The sequence below is a fragment of the Rissa tridactyla genome, chromosome 5 (assembly GCF_028500815.1).
Source record: "Rissa tridactyla isolate bRisTri1 chromosome 5, bRisTri1.patW.cur.20221130, whole genome shotgun sequence".
NCBI lineage: Eukaryota > Metazoa > Chordata > Aves > Charadriiformes > Laridae > Rissa > Rissa tridactyla.
Window position 1 is genome coordinate 52,968,784 of NC_071470.1, and position 23,615 is coordinate 52,992,398.

General features: G+C 42.5%; 1 protein-coding gene across 2 annotated transcripts in view; it reads right to left on the reverse strand.

The window, feature by feature from the left end:
• Positions 1-23,615, reverse strand: part of UNC5C (unc-5 netrin receptor C) — a 264,208-nt gene that overhangs the window by 70,896 nt on the left and 169,697 nt on the right. For both annotated transcript variants that reach the window (XM_054203570.1, XM_054203569.1), the window contains exon 3: positions 5,630-5,773. In XM_054203570.1, coding sequence (XP_054059545.1) covers positions 5,630-5,773 — 144 coding nt within the window. The remainder of the gene's footprint in view (positions 1-5,629; positions 5,774-23,615) is intronic.

The following is a 23,615-nucleotide window of genomic DNA, read 5'->3' on the forward strand; positions in this document are numbered from 1 at the left end:
CTGCTGAGGGATTAAATTCATATAAATCCAGTAAAGGGGTTTCCTTTTGTTTTTTAAGCAAAGCTAAAAGTGAAGTCAAGTCCATCTTGATTTATAAAGTCTTAGCTCTTTATTACAGAGCAATGTGATTTGTACTTATTACAGTTGCAACTGCATCCTTAAGTTTGGGAGTCTGTCAAGCCTGCTAACCTGGGAAGTGGTACAGAAACATGCCTGTCAGGAACAAAAGCAGAGTGGTGGTATCAAATACGTTAAATGCTCAGTTAACTTCCCTGCTGCCCTTTCTGTGATCTGCTGTTCTCTCTTCAGTAATCTCAGCTCCGGAGCACGTGCCTCAGTTACCACTTTATTAACTACAGCAGCAGATATTGATCAGTAGAAACTTAAATGGTACACAAGGAAGGACTAAGGTCCTATCTTTGCTAACTCTCATACACACTTCTCAAAGTTCACAAAGCACATTTTTGGGTTATTTTTTAACACTGCGTATCATGGACATACCTTCCTATTAAAACTTTCAAGTGACGTCCTTCCCAGATCGCTCTCCTTATCTCGACACCCACCCAACTTTGTATCTGTTGCAATGTGCTCTAATCCTTTGGTGGCTACAAATGTCCACACAGCTTTGCTTGGGAATGAGGGAAGAAAGTCTCTGCAGCAACGTACCGTGGAGCACAGGCCCCAGGACTAAAAGGTGAGATAACTCAGTGTCAGTAAACAATCTGTGGGGTTTTTTTTTCGTATCTGTATTACTTTCTGTACTGCATTTATCTTAGCAGTATACAGTATCTGACATGCATATATCAGCTACATTCCTTTGAAAAAAAAGTCTGGGGGAAAAAAGGCTTTTAGATAAGTACATAGGAAACTAATATTAAATTATACAACAGATTAACAAGCGCAGTTCCTTACTACATCAGGGCTTTTAAAAATGATTTTTTTTTTTTTTTTAATTCTGCTTTTAGCTAATGAATAAAGGAAAAGAAGAGACTATTCACATTCATTACACCAAAAGAGATCAGGTAACAGAAATTATGGAGAAAGCTGCTATTTTCTTATAAGTTTTCAACATATCCAAAATCAGGCAGCAGATTTAGGGCTTATATTCTCACTGTATTTTCTCAAGGACAGCCTGGGTTAACAACATGAAGTCAGTGAGACTACAGCAACGCCAAACTGGAGCAAATAAAAAGTGAGTCTGCTTTACGTACATGGGCTCAGAGCAATTTGTCTTAGCCACCCCTTTATTATCTGATATAAAAATTAGGTCAAATCCTGCAGCTATTGTTTAGTCTTTGTCAGGTGTATTTTCCAGTGGGTTTAACTCTACTCTTAGTTAAGCAGGCTCAGGCCTCATTCACCCTTTTAACAGGAATTTTGCCCTGTTAGGTTTTATCTGTTCAATGACATCAGCCTTGTTACATAAAATTCATATTAAAACTTTATATTGGGCTTGGGTTTTTTTCAACCAAAGATAAAACTACCCAAACCCCCTCCTTCCTCCCTCCAGAAAAGTAACATTTTTTTAATTGAGCAGAAAAACTGTACCAAAAGTACAGTGTGTGTTGTATTAGTAGTATTGTATTAGCAGTATTAGTGACTGCTAGTGCTCCTGATAGGATGTGCCTAGAATAAATGTGTGAATAAGTAGGAAATACATTTTAGCACTTTCATAGGCCAGTATCTCAGAAAATTGTATCTTTTCAGCTCCACCAAGATATACATTAGGTATCCCTACTCTGTAGGCTACTGAGATACCTAGAATGGCAAAGTGAAAATCAATCCCAAAAAATCTGCTATTTTAAGAGGATGAAATGCTCATCTGTCTTCTCATGGGGAGACCAGTGCCTCAGGAAGATGAATTCCATGAAACAGGAAAAAAGCTGAAAATAGTGATGTTTCTATCACCTGTTATTTCCCCTCCTTTTCAGAAACAGCCTGCACAGGAGGGAGTGATTTTCCAGCACACTCGTCATCCGCGAGTGCAACGGCGAGACGCCGTTAAATGCCCCAAACACTTAGAGAAGCCAGGATGTTGGCTTTAGACTCGGACTCTTTTCCTGTCTACATTGCCAGCATGGGCAGCCTTTGAAAACCAGCTGTGTCTTCACTCCATATTTATAGATTACTGCCTTCCTGAGTAGCTGAAGCTCTGGGCCGGAGCGATGTTGCAATTGATTTTCACAGAGAACTTTCATTGACCAGGTTGTTATATACTTTCTGACACGTGCCTGACCCTGCATTAAACAAATACAAGCCGCTTTTCCAGGATGCACATTTTTCACACTTTCAAATTACTTTTCAGTTAATTCTATTACACGCTCAGTGAACAGAGATGTTGAATGCTATTTGGTTTTTTTGTTTGTTTTAATGGAGTGCAGCTCCAGCCCTTGAGAGGACACAATAATTCCAGAATAAGACCGGTGGGCATAAGGGAGAAAAGTGAGAAAGAGGTGGAGAACAGGAGAAGGAGAAAGAGGAGGAGGAAGAGGAGAGGAAGGGGGAGAAGGAGAGAAGCTTTTCTTAATGTATTAGGCATGGCTAGAGATGAAATCACCAGGTTCAGGTAGTAAGATAAATAATAATATAACTTAAGCAGAGCACTTTATATGCTCCATTTACCCTTCACCTTTCCCAAAGGTGTCAGTGCTCACTTTTTGTACTGTTTAAAACTGAAGACTGCACTGGTGACAAATATGCAACTACAGCTGCGTACAGAGCTGGAGAGATGGATTCTTCTGCCCCTCTTAAATTTTGACATCCTTGATTTTCTAGATTAATAAATACTGCATGGAGCCTATCTTGCACCCCAGACACATGGCACATTGTGTAGCCATCTGAAGACTTAGCAGGTGTGTTTAAAGTTTAGACAGGAAACAACTATTACACCTCTAAAGCCAAGGCTCTGAATATAGACGAGTATCTGTATATCTGAGTCCACAGTTTGAAACAGGGACCTTCTCGATCAAACAGTATCGTAAAGTGAGGCATATACCCCACATCATATGTCCGAGTTCCTAAAAAAATAGCCCTGAGTTACCTGAGAAATTTATAGAAATCTGTGAAACTGGAAATGGGAAATTTTGCACAGAATGCGCTTTTGCTGCTGTTTGAAAATCTGCAGTTTGAAGGCTTCAACCCTTAATCCCAAGGAGTCTAAGTGATTTGCTTATGTCACAGCTGCCCAAGAACCCCAAATTCAGGAATGAGAAATTAAAAAAACTTCACTAAAATACAAAGCCACATTTGAGTTAAAGGCACAGAAAACTCCCTGGAGTTTATTTAATTAGACAGTTTTAAAAAAACCCACCAAGACTCTAGAAAAATCACTGATGTGATTGTTCCTCTCTCTCCAAATTATGGTAAGAAAAAGAAGCAAACTTTATATTACGAATGCCTTCAATAGAAATTTGGACACCTGGGAAGAAATGTCAATTGATATAAAATAACTTGCATACACATACAATGGTTATGTGTTATACAGAAATTAAGTGCCTAGGAATGGCAGTATACGCAAGTTACTTAACCATCAAGTGAAATACACTCAGACTTCTAAATGGCATTAATTTAATGGTCATCTGTCAAGGGCTAACTGGCAGGACATGAAAATCTACTTAATGAGTTAACTTAGGAGTTATAATCTAAAAAACCTGTTTAAACATTGCTAAGCCTATCTGAAGTGCTCACTGCTTAGAAGAAAAAAAAACCTGAAATTGCTCTCTTTTGTTTCAGTACAGAAAAAGAAATCCTCAAAGTCTTGAGAAGTTTCCTGCCATGGAAAAGCTTTATACACATATGTAATGGTGTTTCTAATTCTGAAGGAAGACAGTACAGTAATTTTAATGCCCCTTAACCCTGGGGAAATTATTCTCTGAGGCTAATCCTATACTCAAAAGTACAGCTCCTCTACTTCCAGTCAGTTACTTGGACCAAAAGCATTCAAAAATGGGTATTTAAATTGCACCTCCTAGATCTGTATCAGGATATTTACACAGAAGGTAATACCTCTTCAAGGATTTAACCCCATAATACTTTTGCAAGAACAAAAGGAGAATCAAGCTCTAAATGTAGACTTTTAAATGACAGTCGTCTCTGTAAAAAGCTTTATTTGGCTGGAATAATTCTCTTCTCTCATTATAAATTGTTAGGCAGAGTCCAGGAAATGTAAGTATGCTGCAAACCCAGCTTCTAATGACCTCTTCTCACAAAATGTGTTTTTGCTGAGGTGAAAACAGCAGAAGAGATGTAATTCCAGATTTGTTATATATTTTGTTCCCATTACACAAAACAGGATTTCATCATGTGAAAGAGAAATGGGAGTCCCCAGTGTGACTACTCTATTACAAAGAAAAGTACCTCTTTGAAAATTAATGAACATTAAATATTTGTACAGTCAAATGAAGATCTGTTTTCAGGGAACTGGTTGCCCTGTGTTCTTGGAGCCTAATCTGGGAATAGTTCAAAATAAATACTGAGGTTAGTAGCTATGAATAACAATGATGAAATATTAGGGTTGAGATGATCACTTTCAATCTTGTATTACCAATCTGATTACATGATACACTAAACACACATTTTTTTCTTTATTAAAGAAGAGCAGCTTTATTATATGATTGCAGACGTATATATTTTCAGCTTGGCAGAAAAGGACCTGGGTGTCCTGGTGGACACCAAGTTGACCATGAGCCAGCACTGTGCCCTTGCTGCAAAGAAGGCAAATGGTATCCTGGGCTGCATTAGACAAAGTATTGCCAGCAGAATGAGGGCGGTGATCCTTCCCCTCTATTCAGCACTGGTGAGGCCACACCTGGAGTACTGGGTCCAGTTCTGGGCTCCCCAGTAGAAGAGGGATATGGACGCACCAGAAAGAGTTCAGCAAAGGGCCACAAAGATGACTACCATCTGTCCTGTGAGGAGAGGCTGAGAGAGCTGGGACTGTACAGCACAGAGGAGAGGCGCCCACCTATGTGTACAAATACCTGAAGGGAGAGTGCAAAGAGCCAGGCTCTTTTCACTGATGGCCGGTGACAGGACCAGAGGCAATGGGCACAAACTGAAACACAGGAGGCTCCCTCTGAACACCAGGGAACACTTTTTCACTATGAGGGTGACTAAGCATTGGCAAAAGTTGCCGAGAGAGGTGGTGGGGTCTCCCTCCTCGGAGATGCTAAAAAGCCATCTGGAATCAGTCCTATGCAACTGGCTCTAGATGGCCCTGCTTGAGCAGTGGGGTTGGAGAAGATGACCCCCAGAGGTCCCTTCTATCCTCAGCCATTCTGTGATTCTGTGAAAGGAACAGCTGTCACCTCATTTCATAGCTTTCTTTGGTAATATGCCTACTTATTAGCTTCAGACGCTTTTCTTGAGATATGGTAGCTACCATACACAAGAAATACTGGTTTTGATGCTTTTCTCCCACACAAAGAAGAATGAGATTTTGCTTTTAAGAACAGGATAAACTGAAACTCTTATGAATGCTTCTGAAGGTGTTAATTTTAGTATGCATCAGTAACTTCAGAAAATACAAGGCCTAAGTGGTCAGAAACAACATCTCTCTCCCGAAGGCCACAGACCCCACTTTTCCTCACCCAAACACCATCGACTCAACACCCAGAGTAAAGACACTCACATGCAATGCGGACGTAGGCTTTCCGGCTCTTGGTGGTGCCTGCAGAGCTCCAGGCAACACACTGGCACCAATAATCTTCGGGCCCGAAGAGCTCCTCGACTTGCTGGCGGGAAATCTCAATGCTTACCTCCCGGACAATCAGACCTGTCAGGGGACAAGTAACATTGGTCAACGTTATGCTTACAGGTAGAAAGAAAGAAGTGCAGAACAGAAGTCTGCTTGCAAAGTTGTTGTGAGACCTTACAGCTCTCTATCAGTATCTACTCAGCAACAGGGACTGTCATAGGAATGTGAAGGAAAAAAACCAACACTTTACCTGCATAATAAGAGAAGTGGGTGAATGAAAAACTAATCACTGCGACTTTGACTTTTATCACATACTGCATGTATGTTAGACAAATAAGAGGAACAGCACCTCAGCAGATATAAATTGTACCACATCCCTAGGACGATTTACATCAAGTGACAATCCAGCTTAGTTTTATTTTCATACAAATATCATAAAATCACAGGGTCATTCAATTTATATGACTCAGCCCTTCTGTATTTCATCTCCTTTTGCTAGACAGATACAGCACAGAGAGAAGACTTGTTCACTCTGACACTGAACTGCCCAGGAAAATGGATTTTGCCACTGTAGAAACTCACAGAATCATAGAATGGTTTGGGCTATAAAGGAGCTTAAAGATCATCTAGTTCCAACCCCCCTGCCATGGGCAGGGACACCTCCCACTAGACCAGGCTGCTCAAAGCCCCATCCAGCCTGGCCTTGAACACTTCCAGGGATGGGGCATCCACAGCTTCTCCGGGCAACCTGGTCCAGTGTCTCACCACCCTCAGAGTGAAAAATTTCTTCCTAATATCTAATAAGAACCTTCCTTCTTTCAGTTTAAAAGCGTTACCCCTCATCCTATCTCTCCACTCCCTCATAAAGAGTCCCTCCCCATCTTCCCTGTAGGCTCCCTTTAGGTACTGGAAGGCCGCTATAAGGTCTCCCTGGAGTCTCTTCTTCTCCAGGCTGAACAACGCCAAAATGTCCCAATGCTCTGTAATGACGGGGACAAGTGCTGCAGTACGGTTATTGCAAGCTCCCAGTTCGGCGACTATCATTGTCATACATACTGCAGATACTGCGATGTTGTTTAGGTGATTTTATAACACAGTGCAATACACGTCAGTGCCTGAGAATCTCCCTGGCCCTTTTCTCCATAACGAATGTCAACACAGCCCCCCCCAGACCCACACTGACAACAACAGTGACTGACTCGCTATCCTTCCAAGCAGACCGGTATTTGACCACATTTCCCACACAGTGCTCTCTGTTGGGAAGTCATTTTGCTTCTTCTAAGTGCAAGGAAATACTGCGGTGTCTCAGACACCACTGCAAGGATTGTTGATAATATGTTGATGCTCTAACAACAACCACTGTGTTTCATGCTGACACAACCCCCCCTCTCCGCCTCAAAACGCACTGCCTGGTCAAAACACTCTTAATTCAAGCCAAGATACTGGGCGGGGGCGGGAGAGAGTGTGTATACCTCTTGTTAGCGTATTTGGTCTTTGTTGCTGATGCCAAAGTATCAATAAACTTCTAATGTGTATCTGCCTGTAGAAAACACCATCGCCATTTCAAAAATGCACTCTTGCAAACAGCCTTGAATATATAAATCCACTCACAAATATTTTGTGTAGTGGGACTGATTTTCTTTTTCCTTCCAGAACTGCCAGGAAACTCAACTGAAAGATCCTTGGATCACAGCATGCACAGTTTGTCCCGATCACCAAACACCAACGGGCAGGTCCTTCTGCTGAGCACAGACTTGAGCCATGGAGGCCAGCTACCCTCAGCCTCCTGCCACACCGCTTACAAGGTGATATTCATAACGTGAGTGTTCCCAATGGTACAGCACGACAGGTTCCTCAAGCGCTGGAAACCAGGCCAGCCCTTTGATTTGCCTCCAGCCTCACAGAGGCTCCATTCAGGGAGCCAACGATTAATTACTGTTTGTACACACTTGTGCACTGTCATTGAGGCTGCATGCTGTTCACATCCAAAACTTGGTTAACAACAGCAGAAAGCAATTCATGCACGTAATACCATAGACTTCTCTGGTGGGAATGACTTCTAATGAGATGCCTTTTCCTGCTAGAGACTACCACAGCCCAGCTCCCTTTTTATTTCATTATCCTTGACATCTTTAGCCATTGAATAATCAGCTACTTTGGGGGAAACACTTAATAGCTTTCCTCCTTGAAATGAAATACTCAAAATATGCCAACTCCAAAGAATGGAAATCAAAGCGGTGCGCGAGCATTTGATATGCAGTGAACACTGTGTTATAAACTTGTTCTGCTTTGATGAGCTAATTTGGCTCCAAAAGGGGTCTGAGGGATAGCTTTTGTCCTGTTGAGAAGAGCATGAAGAGGGTGGGGAGGGAGCATGTACATTACATGCATAAAAATGGTTATATTTTCCCAGTGCAACTGCTGCTACCCTAAAGATTACTTCAGTTCGTTCCCAGTTTTTATAGCACTAGCCAAGGGAGCCTTTGAAGGTTACAATATTATGTTTTTATAATAAGGCTGATTATGACAGAGCTTGATGGAGCAGTGAACTTTGTTACCCGAGGGCTAAAGCAAGCAGGCTCATAATGACAGTACTGGTTAATAATGATTATGAAATAGTCTTAACATTCAGGACACAAATGCCATCCTCTGATAGTCTGTTGAAGATACAAAACCATACGATAAATAGCTCCCACTGAACACACCAGCAGAACTTTTTATCTCTGACTTCCTGAGATGCTTTCTAATTCAAAATAACAGGCTACTCTCGGTAATGCCTTTTGAGACAGCCGTGAAGTACTGATAAGTTCCAGGTTATTCAAAGTAATTTGGCCTTTGGTTTTCGAGTAATATCAACAGTTGTGCCATAACCAAAGAGATGCACACCTTCTTTATGCACCAAATGGATGCCGACTCTTTCTGCTCACAAGCAAAACATATCATTGTGTCTTTGTCTCTAAGGTGAACTGTTTTTCCTGTAGTTCAAAATGTATGAAACCAGTTGGTGATTCCATGAGATCATCTGGGATGTAAGGATCCATGGCCAGAACTCAAAAGCTGATTCAATCACTCTTTCCCAGCATCGCCTATTGGTACCTCATTGCACAAACAGCCACACCAATTTAGGAGAAACATCTCACCTGCTGAAACACACCCAGCCTCAGACTCTGGGGCAAGCGCAAAGGGATGCGTTTCCCTTGTTATACCAACTCGCAATCCTATTCCTTCTGATAACACACTACAACGTAACTCCTAATAGAAAATCCCCTTCTAGGCTAGATTACAAAAAACGCAATTTACTGAAACACTGCAGATAGCAACTGCCTTGTTACCAGCTGACGTACCGCTGTACACCAGATTGCACAGAGGAGCTGGTACCGTCTCTCTGCTTTCATTCAGGGGTGTATCGCCTATCCACCTCATGTGGGCACCAAGCGCAGGACAACCCTGGTATGATGACTTCAAACAGAGATCTTCATCTTATCCCCACTGAAGCTGCTTCTGCTTCTACATCAAAGAACAGTAGCTGGAGTCATAAAAAAAAAAAAAAAAAGAAAAAAAGCCAAACAACCCATCTCTCAATACTTACAGATAATGTGACATGTTGCGCCTGTAGTTCAGGCAACTGTTTATTGAATTGTTAGGTTATAGGTGAGTGCACAAGCTCTGAGTGCAAAATAAGAAGTCACTTTATAAAATGAGTCCCTATATTTTGCCTAAACATAGTCAGGACAAGACAGGTCAAGAGATTAGCAGTACTTTATGCAGCATATAACCTACCTGGTATTGGCCAATTCTACTTTGCCACAGTCCTCAGTAACAAAATGTCGCCCTCTCACAGAGAGTATCTCCTCTACCTCACCTTCTTTATTAGAAATATATTGAATTTTTCAGTCTAGTTCCTTATATGGCTAAGCTATACAGCAGGTGAAGATATGCAGCATAAATGTTTTCTTGTAACACTTGAGTAAGCTGCACGTTTCCGGAATTAATATAATCACATCGATGGCAGCACAATCCACAAGAACTCAGGATCTTCCTATTTCAAAGCAATGCAATAACAAACAGAGCTGAAGAGAGATAACAGAAATGGGGGCAGCCAGAATGCTTGACAGGTCCCGTCTAATGTGTATAAATCCCTTAAGAGCATCTACATAGTATTTCTAACTCATACTCTCCCCTGTGATGAATAGCTAGAATGTGACAGGGAAAAGCATTTCCTTGCACTGTCCAAACTTGATTTGCATTCAACAAAGTGAGAACTGTTTCTGTAGCCGTTTGCAGTCCATCTGGATCTTGGCTATGAAGACAGATACGTGAAGAAATTGGGTCTAATTATCACCGCCCTATTTCTGGCAACAAGATTGGGAAGAGACAAGCTTTAAAACAAAAATGCAGAAAATCAATGTCATTTAAAGCAATTCTCCAAAATAAACAGTAATTGTATCTTAAGATTGTTCACTGAAAAAACCACAGATGCTTAAAAATGCATCCCCAGGTTGCTGGGCTCCTTCTGCACAAGCTTTTCTTTTCTGATCTTGGTGAATAACTGCAGCGTTCCCAAGAGAGAAGCAATGTAAGAAGTTTTACAACTTGAGTACAAGGAAGTAAAATAACTCAGGAAAAAAACGAAACGAAAAATATTTGCTGTCCTCTCTGGGTCCAGAGTATGCAGATCTGGATCTGCTGGGTTATAAAAGATGTCACAGATGTTGCTCAAGGCTGGGGCTATTTATACACACAGATCACTCAGATTTAATACACTTAACCTAAACCTGGCACCAGAAACAGACACTACATTGGTGGAATTTCCCTAAAAAGAGGACCAAAACCTTGCAGCCATTAGGAGACTAATTAAACCCGTCTAAGATATCCTTTTACCCCTAATACTTTTCTGTCCAGTTGAGGAAGGAGGATGGCTTATAAGGCGGCTCAGGGCATTTGGCATAATGAGTCTGCGATTATGTCCCAGTGAATAATTTTACATATTTAGTAGCACAGCATATACAACTATTCATTTCAATAAAACAAATGTATCTCTGGGACTAATACAACTTGGGCTCTGAAAAGGGAGTAGGAAGGAACCAGAAACTTACTTATTTCTCTCTTTGCACATTAATGAGGGATTAATGGGCGGAAAGAGGCAGAGGGTGGTGGGAGCCTTGCTCAGTGTGCCTACTGCTAATATGTGCAGCTGAATGAGCTCAGAGGAGAGGCACTAGATGATGGTACACATCAAAATAAAATAACTACCCCTCCTGGACCAAAAGGAAGCGTGAAGAGGGAATTGCGCCTTACATACACGGTCTTTTATTATAAACTCCATCATAGAAACACAATCAAGCAGAGACACATTTCATTCACACGGTCCCCAAGCACTTAACTTAGCTGGCTATACAAACTGTGAGGCAGATTATCTGGTCTTCAGAGGCAGAAATGTTATCTTTTTTAATGTATGCAAATGTAATGTAATTGTATGATATTACAGTAGATTATTAGTAACTGCAACTCACGTGTTCCAGATAGCACTCACGGAAGTAATTGGCAAATTTCCCAATGATTTTAATAGGAACAGATTTACCAATCAGACTAATTTCTTTCTGGGGGGAAACAAAAATGTCTTACAAGGTTCTGCAACCGAATATGACTGCTCAAGACAAGAAATGATTACTGTAAATGTCCGAAAACGGAAGATTATTATCAATTGATCAAACGCAATTATCCGGCCTGGAGTGAGTCCACGTCACAGAGTTAGTACCTACACCTCACTGGGCACCGTTCTGCCAAGAAATTATTTGGATTTATTTTGGCTGCTGTAAATGTTCAGCATTTGATATTAATACCCCACACATGTGAAAATATTCCTCAGGACTTTGAGAGAGCAATTTGTGTGTAAGTATTATATTGGCATGTGTTTGACCCTCTGGCATAACACTAAACAGGAGCTATTTAGTTGCAAGACTAAACTGTGCTTATAAACTCTAAGAAACTGCATGGATAATTTGTTTATTTTCTCTGTAAGTAGAAGTTCAAACAATTTCTGTGCTTTTGTGCTTTCATTTGCCCAAAAGGTATTTCATTAATTAGTAATCACATAAGCCATAGAACACATTTCTCAAGGAGACGGAACTTTATGACCTACTGGTCTGGAAAAAGACATTACTGTAATACATGCATATAGATTGCAGGTGTACCGCAGCCACTGTAAATAAGTATGGAAATGCAGCCCATTTCCATGCAGGTAACTTGCAACCCCTTACAAGTTCAATTTCTTGAAATCAGTACTCAGAGCACCCTCCCAAATCTGACGTTCGGTGCTCTTGGCTCCCCGCCTGCTTAGACAGGCATGGGTTCCCTCAATTGCACGCGCCCCCAGATCTCCCTTCCTGCTGTGCAGTGGGGATGCAGAGAGTAGGGGTGGTGTTTCTTGATGACGTCCCAGAGGCTTTAGGGAGTCAGCAGTAAAACAGCTCCGGGGTAAGGGGATTCCTCTGCACATCCATGCAATGCATGCTGCTATAGAATGAAATTATACGGCACGTAACGTAGAAAAACACGGTGTGTCCCCATTCAGATTCTCAATCTAGACATAGCGAAAAATGCGGTGACTGGCTCAGCCTTAAAATAAAGCAATGCCAGTCTGAAACAGTCCATGCTTTCTGACTCACAGTTCCTTTTTCTAGCTACTAGGAGTAGGAGAGGAGAGTGGAGGAATACTTTATGAATGTTGCTCATTCAGGACAGATTTGGCTGACTTAAGTATACACACTTTTTAATGCAAGATGAGGGTAGAAGGAGAATCCTGACAGCAAAAAAGAAAACTGGAGTTTTGCAATAATTTCAGGAGGGTCTGGATTACCACCACAGTATTTGGCAAAAAGAATGAAAGCATTTTCAGTTCTCATAGTCCCCATCTGTCTTACACTTCATACAAAGCTTCATCCAAAAATCCTTAAAACAGCACCATATTTTTTGCTTCATGAAAGTGGCCTAGACCATACACCAAAGTGGTATAACTGTAAACAGACTTAATAAAAGGCAAACAGATTGCTTTCTTATTATGCAGTCCTTTGACATTAGATTGTTCTCTGATGGCAAAACTTAAATGACCAAAGCCAAGAATGATGATCTTTTTACTTACTGATATTCCAGAATGACCTGTACGATTTCACAGAATCATAGAATTATAGAATGGTTTAGGTTGGAAGGGACCTTAAAGATCATCTAGTTCCAACCCCCCTGTCATCAGCACGGACGTCTACCACTAGACCAGGTTGCTCAAAGCCCCGTCCAACCTGACCTTGAATACTTCCAGGGATGGGGAATCTACCACCTCTCTGGGCAACCTGTTCCAGTGTCTCACCACTCTCACAATAAAGAACTTCTTCCTAACATCTAATCTAAATCTACCCTCTTTCAGTTTGAATCTATTACCCCCTGTCCTATCATTACATGCCTTTGTAAAAAGTCCCTTTCCAGCTTTCCTGTAGGCCTCCTTCAGGTACTGGAAGACTGCTATAAGGCCTCCCTGAAGCCTTCTCTTCTCCAGGCTGAACAACTCCAACTGTCAGCCTGTCTTCATAGGAGAGGTGCTCCAGCCCTCTGATCATTTTTGTGGCCCTCCTCTGGACTCGTTCCAAAAGGTCCATGTCCTTCTTATGTTGGGGGCCCCAAAGCTGGACACAGTACTCCAGGTGGGTCTCTCCAGAGTGGAGCAGAGGGGCAAACTCACCTCCTTTGACCTCCTGGCCATGCTTCTTTTGATGTAGCGCAGCATACAGTTGGCTTTCTAGGCTGCAAGCACACATTGCCAGCTCATGTTGAACTTCACATCTACCATCACCCCCAACTCCTTCTCAGCAGGGCTGTTCTCAATCCATTCTCTGCCCAGCCTGTATCCGTGCTAGGGATTGCCCCAAGCCGTGTGCAGGACCTTGTACTTGGCCTTGTTGAACTCCATGATGTTCACACAGGCCCACCTCCCAAGCCTGTCAAGGCTCTGGATGGCATTCCTTCCCTCCAGTGTGTTGACCACACCACACAGCTTGGTGCATTGCTGAGAGTGCACTTAATGCCACTGTCCATGTTGCCAACAAAGATGTTAAACAGCACTGATCCCAATACCAACCCCTGAGGAACACCACTCATCACTTGTTTCAACTTGGACATCAAGCCGTTGACCACAACTTTCTGAGTGCGACCATCCAGCCAATTCCTTATCCACCGAGTGGTCCATCTGTCAAATCCACGTCACTCCGATTTGGAGACAAGGATGTCACGCAGGACAGTGTCAAATACTTTGCACAAGTCCAGGCAGATGACAATACTTGCTCTTCCCTTATCCACCAACGCTGTAACACCATCATAGGACACTAAATTTGCCAGGCATGATTTGTCCTTAGTGAAGCCATGCTGGCTGTTACCAATCACCTCCTTATTTTCCATGTGCCTTAGCATAGTTTCCAGGAGCATCTGCTCCATGATCTTGCTGGACACAGAGGTGAGACTGACCTGCCTGTAGTTCCCTGGGTCTTCCTTTTTTCCCTTTTTAAAAATGAGGGTTATGTTTCCCCCTTTTCAGTCAGTGGGAACTTCACCTGACTGACACAACTTCTCAAATATGATGGATAGTGGTTTAGCAACTTCATTGGTCATTTCCCTTAGGATCTGTGGATGCATCTCATCAGGTCCCACGGACTTCTGCACGTTCAGGTTCCTTATATGGTCTTGAACCTGATCTTCTCCTACAGTACAAGGTTCTATATTCTCCCAGTCCCTGCCTTTGCCTTCTGCAACATGGGTGGTGCGGTTAGAGCGCTTGCCAGTGAAGACTGAGGAAAAGAAGTCATTGAGTACCTCAGCCTCATCCGTGTCCCAGGTGACCAGCTCTCCCATTTCCTTCTGGAGAGAGACCACATTTGTCCTAGCCTTCCTTTCATCACTGATGTAGCTGTAGAAGCTTTTCTTGTTGCTGTTGACATCCTTGACCAGATTCAATTCTATCAAGGCTTTAGCTTTCCTAACCTGATCCCTGCCTGCTCAGACAATTTCTCTGTATCATCCCAGGCTACTTGTCCTGGATTCCACCCTTGTAGGCTTCCTTGTTCATTGTAGGGAGCTCCTTGTTCATCCATGCAGGCCTCTTGGCGTTTTTGCCTGACTTCCTCTTCGTTGGGATGCATCTCTCCTGAGCTTGGAGGAGGTGATCCTTGAATATTAACCAGCTTTATTGGGATCCTCTTCCCTCCACGGCTTTACCCCACTCTATTCTACCAAACAGACCCCTCAAGAGGACAAAGTCTGCTCTCCTGAAGTCCAGGGCAGTGAGCTTGGTGTGCGCCCTCCTCCCTGCCCTAAGGATCTTGAACTCCACCACTTCACGGTAACTGCAGCCAAGGCTGCCCTTGAGCTTCACATTCCCCCACCACCCCTTCCTACTGGTGAGAATAACGTCCAGCGTGGCACCTCTCCTCTATCTATAGAGTTGGCGTCTCTACCACTTGAAGAAGGAAGTTATTATCAACACATTCCAGGAACCTCCCGGACTGCTTGTGCCCTGCTATGTTGTCCCTCCAACAGATATCAGGGTGGCTGAAGTCCCCTATGAGGACCAGGGCTTGTGAACCTGAGGCTGCTCCTATCTGCCTACAGAGGGCCTACAGATTTATTTAATCGCTCATCATAGGTGCTATAAACAACCTGTCTCTGTAGCAGAAGGCTGATTACTTTACTTGGTGAAATAACCTTTTTACAAAGGTAAAAATAAAAGCAGTGCTATGTCAGAATTGAAATTTATTTACCCTCTCGCAGAAATGGATTCCTCACAGTCAGAGAGTTATTCCGCTCAAATATATCAGAGCACTTAAGCTATGGAATTTGGTGTTTAAAAAATGAATAAATAGGCTATGCACAAGAAGAACGGCTTCAAATATGAAAGTTCTTGCTGAGAAGAATGTACTCCATGCATCCTAATGGGACAGAGATGATTGCCTAACGGCACACTTTGCCTATAGCTTATTTTCTATATAGAGTATCTGTAATCTTAACAAAAGATAGATAGACAGATAGATATCTAGAGATAGTTTAAAAGAGCAACAGCTTTAACACCCAGTAATCCTTCACGCTGTGATTGCATGCAGCTGGTTTTGCCTCAGTACTGCTTCTCCAGGCTGGCTGGTTCTGTGAAATGACTACATGACGATCACAAACAATTTTCCACAAATACTAGCCGAAATATTTAAATTAAATGCTTCCAGCTATTTTTGCTCTCTTCATAACGTTCTCTTTAGGAAAGAGATATATTCTTAATGCAAATTAACACAGATGAAGGCAACAGCCTAATAAAGTCAAGTTTGTATTAAAACCAATGTCAAGTTTGCACTGTTTTTTATCATTTAGCTATGGTACCTAATTACCAGCTAATGGTAGTGAGTAAAGCTAAAATCCCAGCCCCCCTACTATTTTTAACTGATTTACTTACAGAAAAATTACAAAGGGCTCTCTTCAGAGGGGTTTTACTTTGAACTGTAATTTAAAAGCACACATTCTGTTTGGGTTTTATTTTCTTTTAGTGAAAACAAGGCCTTTATGTTCTTTTCCCATATATATATATGAAGGACCAAGTTGTGTAAGATGAAGGGAAGATTTCAAAACTGAGTTCTTGAATACTGGTGGAAAGCAAACCATGTGCCCTGGTCCCTGCCAGCATGGTGGAGGTGGGCAGTACAGCCCTGTAGGCTTGTCCCCTTGGGGAAGGTAAAAGAGACCCTGTGCTATCTCCTCTCCTGGCCAACCTCAGCAGCTGATTGCTTTATATAAGCCTTGAAGTGTTGCTGTTAAATACTTTAGAACAGCATCGGATTGCTTGTTCTCAGCCTATAAACAGTTCAGAGACAAAGGAACCCTCCCCTTTTTTTTAATGGAGGCTATTTTCTGGTTGACGGCATTTTTGCTAATATGCACAGATTGCTCCAAAACGCGTTGTTCTCTTCCACACATAACAACGTGTGCCTATTGTTGCTGCTTTCTTTTTTTCCTTTTTTCCTGGTACAAAAGTAATAATCATGCTCCGGTGTAGCAGGACTCCAAAGAAAACCAAAGCTCCAAAGCGTATATTTATGTTCAACTATGGGCATCATCATTTCTGAAATCACACAGGCTGAGGTTCCAGAAAGAAATGTGAATCAAAGCATCTTGACCCAAGCCATCCCGACACTACGCAACCCCAAGCAGCGGTACCCGAGCAATTCTCTGCCAGGCTCATGGTACTTACAGGGACAGGGAAGAAGAAAAGCGATCCGCATAGGAAAGCATAAGTATGAGCTCTTAGCAGCTCCAGCTTTTGGGTCAAAGCCCAATTTTCCCTTCTTTTGGTTGAGGCACGTGCAGCTGAGAAAAGATGCTTTGTTTTGTTTTGTTTTGTTTTTTTTTCAAGGGCCAGGGAAAAAACGTGCCAATGGTTCATGTTTTACTTAAAGCTGCAGTTGAGACTTCACAAAGAAAATCTGTGCGCTTTTTATTTCTGGTTCAGAGGATTTACATGCTCTTTCTAATGATCTGGGCCTTCAGCAGTGGGTAATGCTTCCCAGTCCCCAGCTTAGTGCTCATGCAAAATTGAAGCACTTTTGAGGCAGTTTAGAGCCTACAGACGAATCTCAATGTGCAGGCAAAAAGGAATAATGGTTGTTTAGCACTTCACTAGAAGAAGCTAAGGAAATTATGAAAAAAAAAATAGAAAAAAATCTATTGAACTTCAAACATCTGGAAGCCAACTGAGAGCATCTGAATTTTGAACATGTTTACATTCCCTTTTCATAGTGGAGGAGGGGCAGGGAAACGAACAATAAATGGGTATGTGTGTAAATTTTTATATAAAAATATACATGAAGTTGTTTATGTTATTGACTTACTGACATATACATGTGCGTGGATACATATAAAATATGTATCTGCACAGGGATTTATGCACCACACCCACTCTGCGTGGTTTTGAGAAGCACAGACAACGTGAAAATGCCTTATTTCTGTGAACTTGATGTGATGACACAGTTCAGTGGCTGGTGCAGCTATTGTGGGAACAAGGACAGTCGCAACGTGACACAAGGGGTCACTCGGGAGCCTTCCTCAGCAGTTGTTTTCCTATTTTTTTAGCGCACAATGTGCAGGAACAGCAGGTTGGGGGAGAAGCATAAAAGCCCCACCGCTTTTTGCCGTTGTTGTTCTGCATGCTAGGGGCGGCATTTCACAGCCGACTTAGGTATCTTGAAAAAAAAAATTAAAGAGAAAAAAAAAGAAAAAAGGCAAGCAGCTGCTTTCAAAGTGGCTTTGTCCAGTGCGCTGTCAAGTGAAGTGACTTTCTCCAGACAGAGATGAAGCTCTGGGAATTTACTGTCTGCTGCCTCATCCAGCGTGTTTTCAGGGCTGTGCCAGGGCAGCAGTCAAAACACCAGCTCCTGAACGCCAGGAAGTTTTTCTTAGTTTGTAGCGAATAAAAGAATCATTGCAGGAAGGCGTGCAAAAAGGCAGCCAGGTGGTCACAGAAGCCATTTGGTGTGTACACGCTTCTGGATACAGCGTCACTCATGGTCCCCGGCAGCTACAGCAAGGCACCAGGGATGTGAGCAAGTCGCTCTGCAGATCCATGCAACTTTGCCATGGAAAAAGACCTCTTTAATTATGTAACTAAATATCATCAATAGTGCCCTTGTAATTCTGGCTGCCTCGTGTTTTTTTTTTCATTTTTTTTTCTTTTTTTTTTTCTTTTTTTCTGAGAACGCACTCTGACTGAATTCCAACACGCATTTCTAGGCACCGTTATTCTTCAGGCCTGGCAAACCTTACTCCCGCTCAGAGGAGGGCACGGCAACCAACCCAGGTGCCGTGTCAGCACTCATTACAGAAACATCATTATACAAGCCATTGGGAAGCCAAAAGCAGCAATCGACCAACCGAGATCCTCTCTGAAATCAAAACCTGGGAGCAAATAATAGAAGAGGCCGCGAGGGTCTAAAGATCAGTATGCAGGGGGAAGAAAAGACACAGAAGAGTCTGACAAAAGACTCCCATTCTGCTCTCAAATCCAAATATGAAGAGGGATGAGAAGTTATGAGGAATGGTGAAAGGCATCCCATCAAAACCTGATGAGAAAGAGCTGTACATAACCCTGACACTGAATAGCAGTCCTGCTGGTACCTACCACATCACGCTGCTCATTTATGTACGGATCAGGAATGCATGGGAATGACAAAATGAATACAGGCGGTGAACCCGCAAAGGCAGCACAAAAATTGGATCCTGTGCGGGTCAGAGCTGCATGTGACAGCCACTTCTCTTTCCCTTACATGTTAGTGATGATTTGGTACCCTACCCGCACAGTGAAAAAAGCCTCACTGAATCTGATGTGCAATGGCTGTTCCATAAAAAATGGTGGGGGTTTTTTTCCAAAAAAAGAATCGTTTCTCCAGTCTAGTTTCAAGCAACAGGAATTCTTTTATCACTCTTCAGGGAATGATTTCACTGTCTAATGAGATAATAGAGAAAAAAGTAGAAGATAATACTCAGGTAACTGAGACACAAGCTTACACAGACTTCAAGGGACTCAAGAAATCAACAACACTCACGTATCTTGCACAGTCATCAAGACCCTGATGTCCCTAAACACGGTTAGGCTACATTTCCAGTGACTGCATCAGACCATAACTTGTTCTCAACATAGAAAAAGTAAGGTATAATTTTGGATCTTCCATTTCCCTGAAAATATTCAGGGATTTTTGCAAAGAAACTACAGACCTATTAGTCCTACTCATTCTCATATTTAATTAACTGAAACCCTTACATTTATAGGATGCAAGTGATCCTGCCCTTGCACTGACTGCAGCTTTTGTTTGACAGCACACAAGACCCGGGCTCTGCTCTTCTTTTCCGCCATTCCTGTACCCCAAAAACCTGTTGTTTTCCATCTAGGCCAGCGGACGCAGGACGGAGACTAACCTTTGGGACTTGCTTCCAAACCAAGCTGACATTTATTAGCCTTTCAGGCACCAGACCGCCCGTGCTGCTGGGGGTCCAGATCCCATACAAAGGGAGGTCGGCTCCAAGGGAGCCAAGGGACGTGGATGGAAAAAGGAAGCATTGCTGTGCAAAGCCGTGGCTAGTCCGGAGCTGTGATGAGTGGACTGATATCTGAAAATGTCTTTTGGGGAATTAGTGGGATTATGAGTGCATAACAAAGGGTTTAATGAATGAAAAACTTGGACGGAGATAAGGTGTAGGCTGGAAATATTCAGAGGGGTATCCTCAAATGGTTCAGATGAATGCACTAAGCATCCATATTCACCTCCTTATTATTTTAATAACTTTATTTCCTGTCTCAGATTTGTTTTTCTAGAAGCCCACAGGAAACCTTCAGGACAATTAGAGGAACAGCTGCAGATAGGAAGTTAATGCACCAATAAGAAATGAATATTCTAAAGCTTTTATCTTTCGGTCCCAAAGCACTTTGCAGAGGTAAATAACAGAGACGTTGAGCAGTTTTCACAGAGATACGTGGCAAATCCACAGAAAATTTAGAATTGGCAAATGACCCTTCCCATGGACACATCATTACTCACAGGAAGAGCGTGAGCAGGATTAACTTGCAGGAAGAGCAGCTCCCTCTGGGCCCCCCTGTTAGCATCCTGGAATACCCTGAAGGACAGAGCAAGCGCCCAGGCTGGAAGCGGCCGGCTCAGCCAGCTTAGCAGCAAGAGGGCAGAGGGTTCACGAAGTCCAGGGCTGCTCACTGTGAAGGTGGCTGGGCACGTACCCCTGCAAGGGCAAAGAGCTGCTGGAGAGGACAGCATTAGCGGAACAGGCAGGCTCTGAACATGCAAAGAAGGTGTCTAGGTCTAAGGGCTAGAAGCAGCCTTCCACAAAGACTTACAGGAACAAAAAAACCCCATACAACAGTTGGATTAAGTAAGAGATTAATGACACGTTAATACATGTATTATAAGGGAGTACTATATTAATTAGAGTCTAAACTCAAAAACCCCACAGTCCTTTGCAGGCTTCTATTAAAAAATATAATCTTTCTGGGTTTGGGGGATGGTTTTGTATTGCCTACAAGCAGATTTCCCTCCGGAAGCAAATATCTGGCTCAATGTTGTTATTCTGTATATAAAAAGATTATTTCCCTTCTTTAAGTCAGGATTGACCTCAGTGATTCCTTCACTCACTTCAACAAAAATAGACACCATTTTGAATTGATATCCTAGAAAATGGTGATTCTCTGCCTCTCTGTGAGGCAGTGTTTCTTCTGAAGCTGCCAAAACGGTTCTTTTTCTATCAAAATATACTAATTACCCAAGATAAAAGTGGAAACTGCCAGAAGAGAGAACTTCTCTTGCAGCGGTGATGGGCACTGGGCTCCTCTTCCCCAGAAGAGCTGCCTGCGAGGCCACAGGGAGTGATAGGCAGAGAGAAGACAGCCCGACTAACATCAGAATTGGCTGCAACTTAAATGTCAAATAGGAAAAAAAGTGCGGGTTTGTTCATATACTTCTATGTAAGTAAACAGCCTGTATTTCCCCAGAGAATTCCAGTTCTTCGGAGAGAGAGAGAGAGAGTTGTCTGCTCCTTTCTGCACCAGCTGCAGCCTTTCAGACCATACATACAAACATGTTTCACTTACAGTATCCTTCCAAAGAGGGGACAGACTTTGAATTACTAAAGAAAATGGACTGTAGTATCAAATCTAACCTACATATCAGAACTGTTAATAGAAGCATTTGGGAAGAGACACACAGACACATTTTTAAATTTCCTTGAAATGAGTTGGATTAGGGCAGACTATTGAAGGAGCAGAGCTAAAAATTGGCAATATGTTGCTGAGAAATAATTATTTTGAATCAGGGCGCTTGATGTTTGCAGTGGATTTGATCCAATGACAAACAGAAAATAAAATGACTTGTGACAACAGTGGAATGAAAACAATCCTTATTTATGATATGTGGCTACCCTTACTAACATAACCCCAAGGTATTCTACCCCAGAGAGACAAAATATTGCAGGCTAAGTATAACTGCAGCATTTAGCATCACTTGTCATCTCCTTAGTGAAGTTAATAGGGAAACTGGCCACATTTGTTCAGAAAAATAGCTTTCTTCCTTATCTTTTGGACTCTTGAAAAATAATACAGAGGATTAGGAGGCTACAGCAGGTCAGGAAGCAGCAAAAGGAAATTAAGGAAGGAAGATGTGCAGAGAGGAAAAAGAACAGTAAGGAAAGGAAGATCTGTGGGTCACAGAAAACAAGTAAAACATTACACCTGAGCTGTGCTTACCTGGGGGCAGAGGGCACCTGAATTTCACATTTGGGCTCCAAAATTAAGTTCTTCAACACTGCTATGCAAAGAAGTGCTGTATTTTAAAAGTAACAATAGCTTTTTATTTTTCTTATTTATAAAAAATACTACGACAAACAAGCACAACTGCTCAAAATGAGAGGCTACATGATGATCTTTGCTGAATAATCGAAAGTCCTGCCTTAAACAACATCTGAAGAAGTTGATGGGGCTTTTGTCATTAGGGCAATGCAGCCTTCCAAGACGTGGTGTCACAAGCATGAAAATAAATGGCTTTCATGAGATGTACACACAGAGAGGAAGATAAAGCAACAGAGCACTGTGTGATGGAAGCGATTTTTCTGCCTCTGTACATGGTGCCAGAAGAGCAGACAGTCGCTCTGGAGGTTTCCCCACTGCTGCCTTGGCTGCAGCATCTTGTAAGAGCTCTTTTAAAGGCAAAAGGGCAGACGTCAATCTTTGATCTTTCTGTTGAGAGGGTGATCTATTAAAGACTTAGCTAGCTGGGTACCTACTCCCTCGACAGGCCGCCAAACCCATTGCTCAAGGTAACAAACTCCTGTTTGCCAGATCAATGCTGACCCTACGTCAAAAGCTCAGCCTGCTTTCATCGAATCTGCAAGTCATCCAAAAAAACTTTATTAATGGGGAAAGGCAGTGGTGGGAGGCAAACGCAGGAATCACAGTGGCGGCTATGTAAAGAAACTGAAACAAAGAAGTCTAAGATTTCTGTCTGAAAAGAAGAGCATATTCATCCACCTCACTGCAGTTCGATAAACCCTCTTAATCAGAGGAAAATTTTATTCTTAGGCAGATTTTAACTTTGTCGTTTTCATTGATTTGTGGGGAGGCAGAGATTAGAAGGGGCAGCTGAAGGGAAAGTCCTCGGAGCCACCTATCCTCCTTGCTGAAGGCTGGATGGCACCGGGGATGCTCCTGGGGGACATTACGTCTTCTGAGAGCCTGCTTCTGAAGGCAGGACATGGGAAAAAGGATTGGCATCTTCATCTGCTCCTTAACAGAGCCTCCCTCAGCGTGCCTTTCCTCTGAGATTGCAGAGATAAGCCTGTTCATTTTGCATTAGCTGGGGCCTCAGGCCCGGCTCAAGAGTCCTTATTCTGTCTTGCTGCTATTTGGGAACGTGGAGGAGGTCATCAGCAAACTCCTTGAGCCCCTCTCTCCCTATGCATCCCAGCAAAAGAAGACAGAAAGCGCAGGCAAACAATAATGCTGGCTGAATTGCCCAATATGTCTATTTAATTAGCACTTAGAAGAGTCCCAAATGTTGTTTTCTCCTTGCTTGAAGGAGAGCAAAGAAGAACACGTCACTGGCATTGCAGAGGGCAAGAGGGGGTTTATAGATCATTTCACCTTAATAGTCACGGAGAAAATATTACAATGCATATCCAAATAGAAAAGACAAAAACAAGGTCCCTATTGTCCTGATTTTTCTCTCTTGTACGTCACTGGGATGTGGGGTTTGATTTAGCAGCATTTAATCCCTCTGGACAAATGAAAGGGGTGCAGGACACTCATTTTCTATACATCCACAACTCTCCCACCACTGCAGAATTGGTG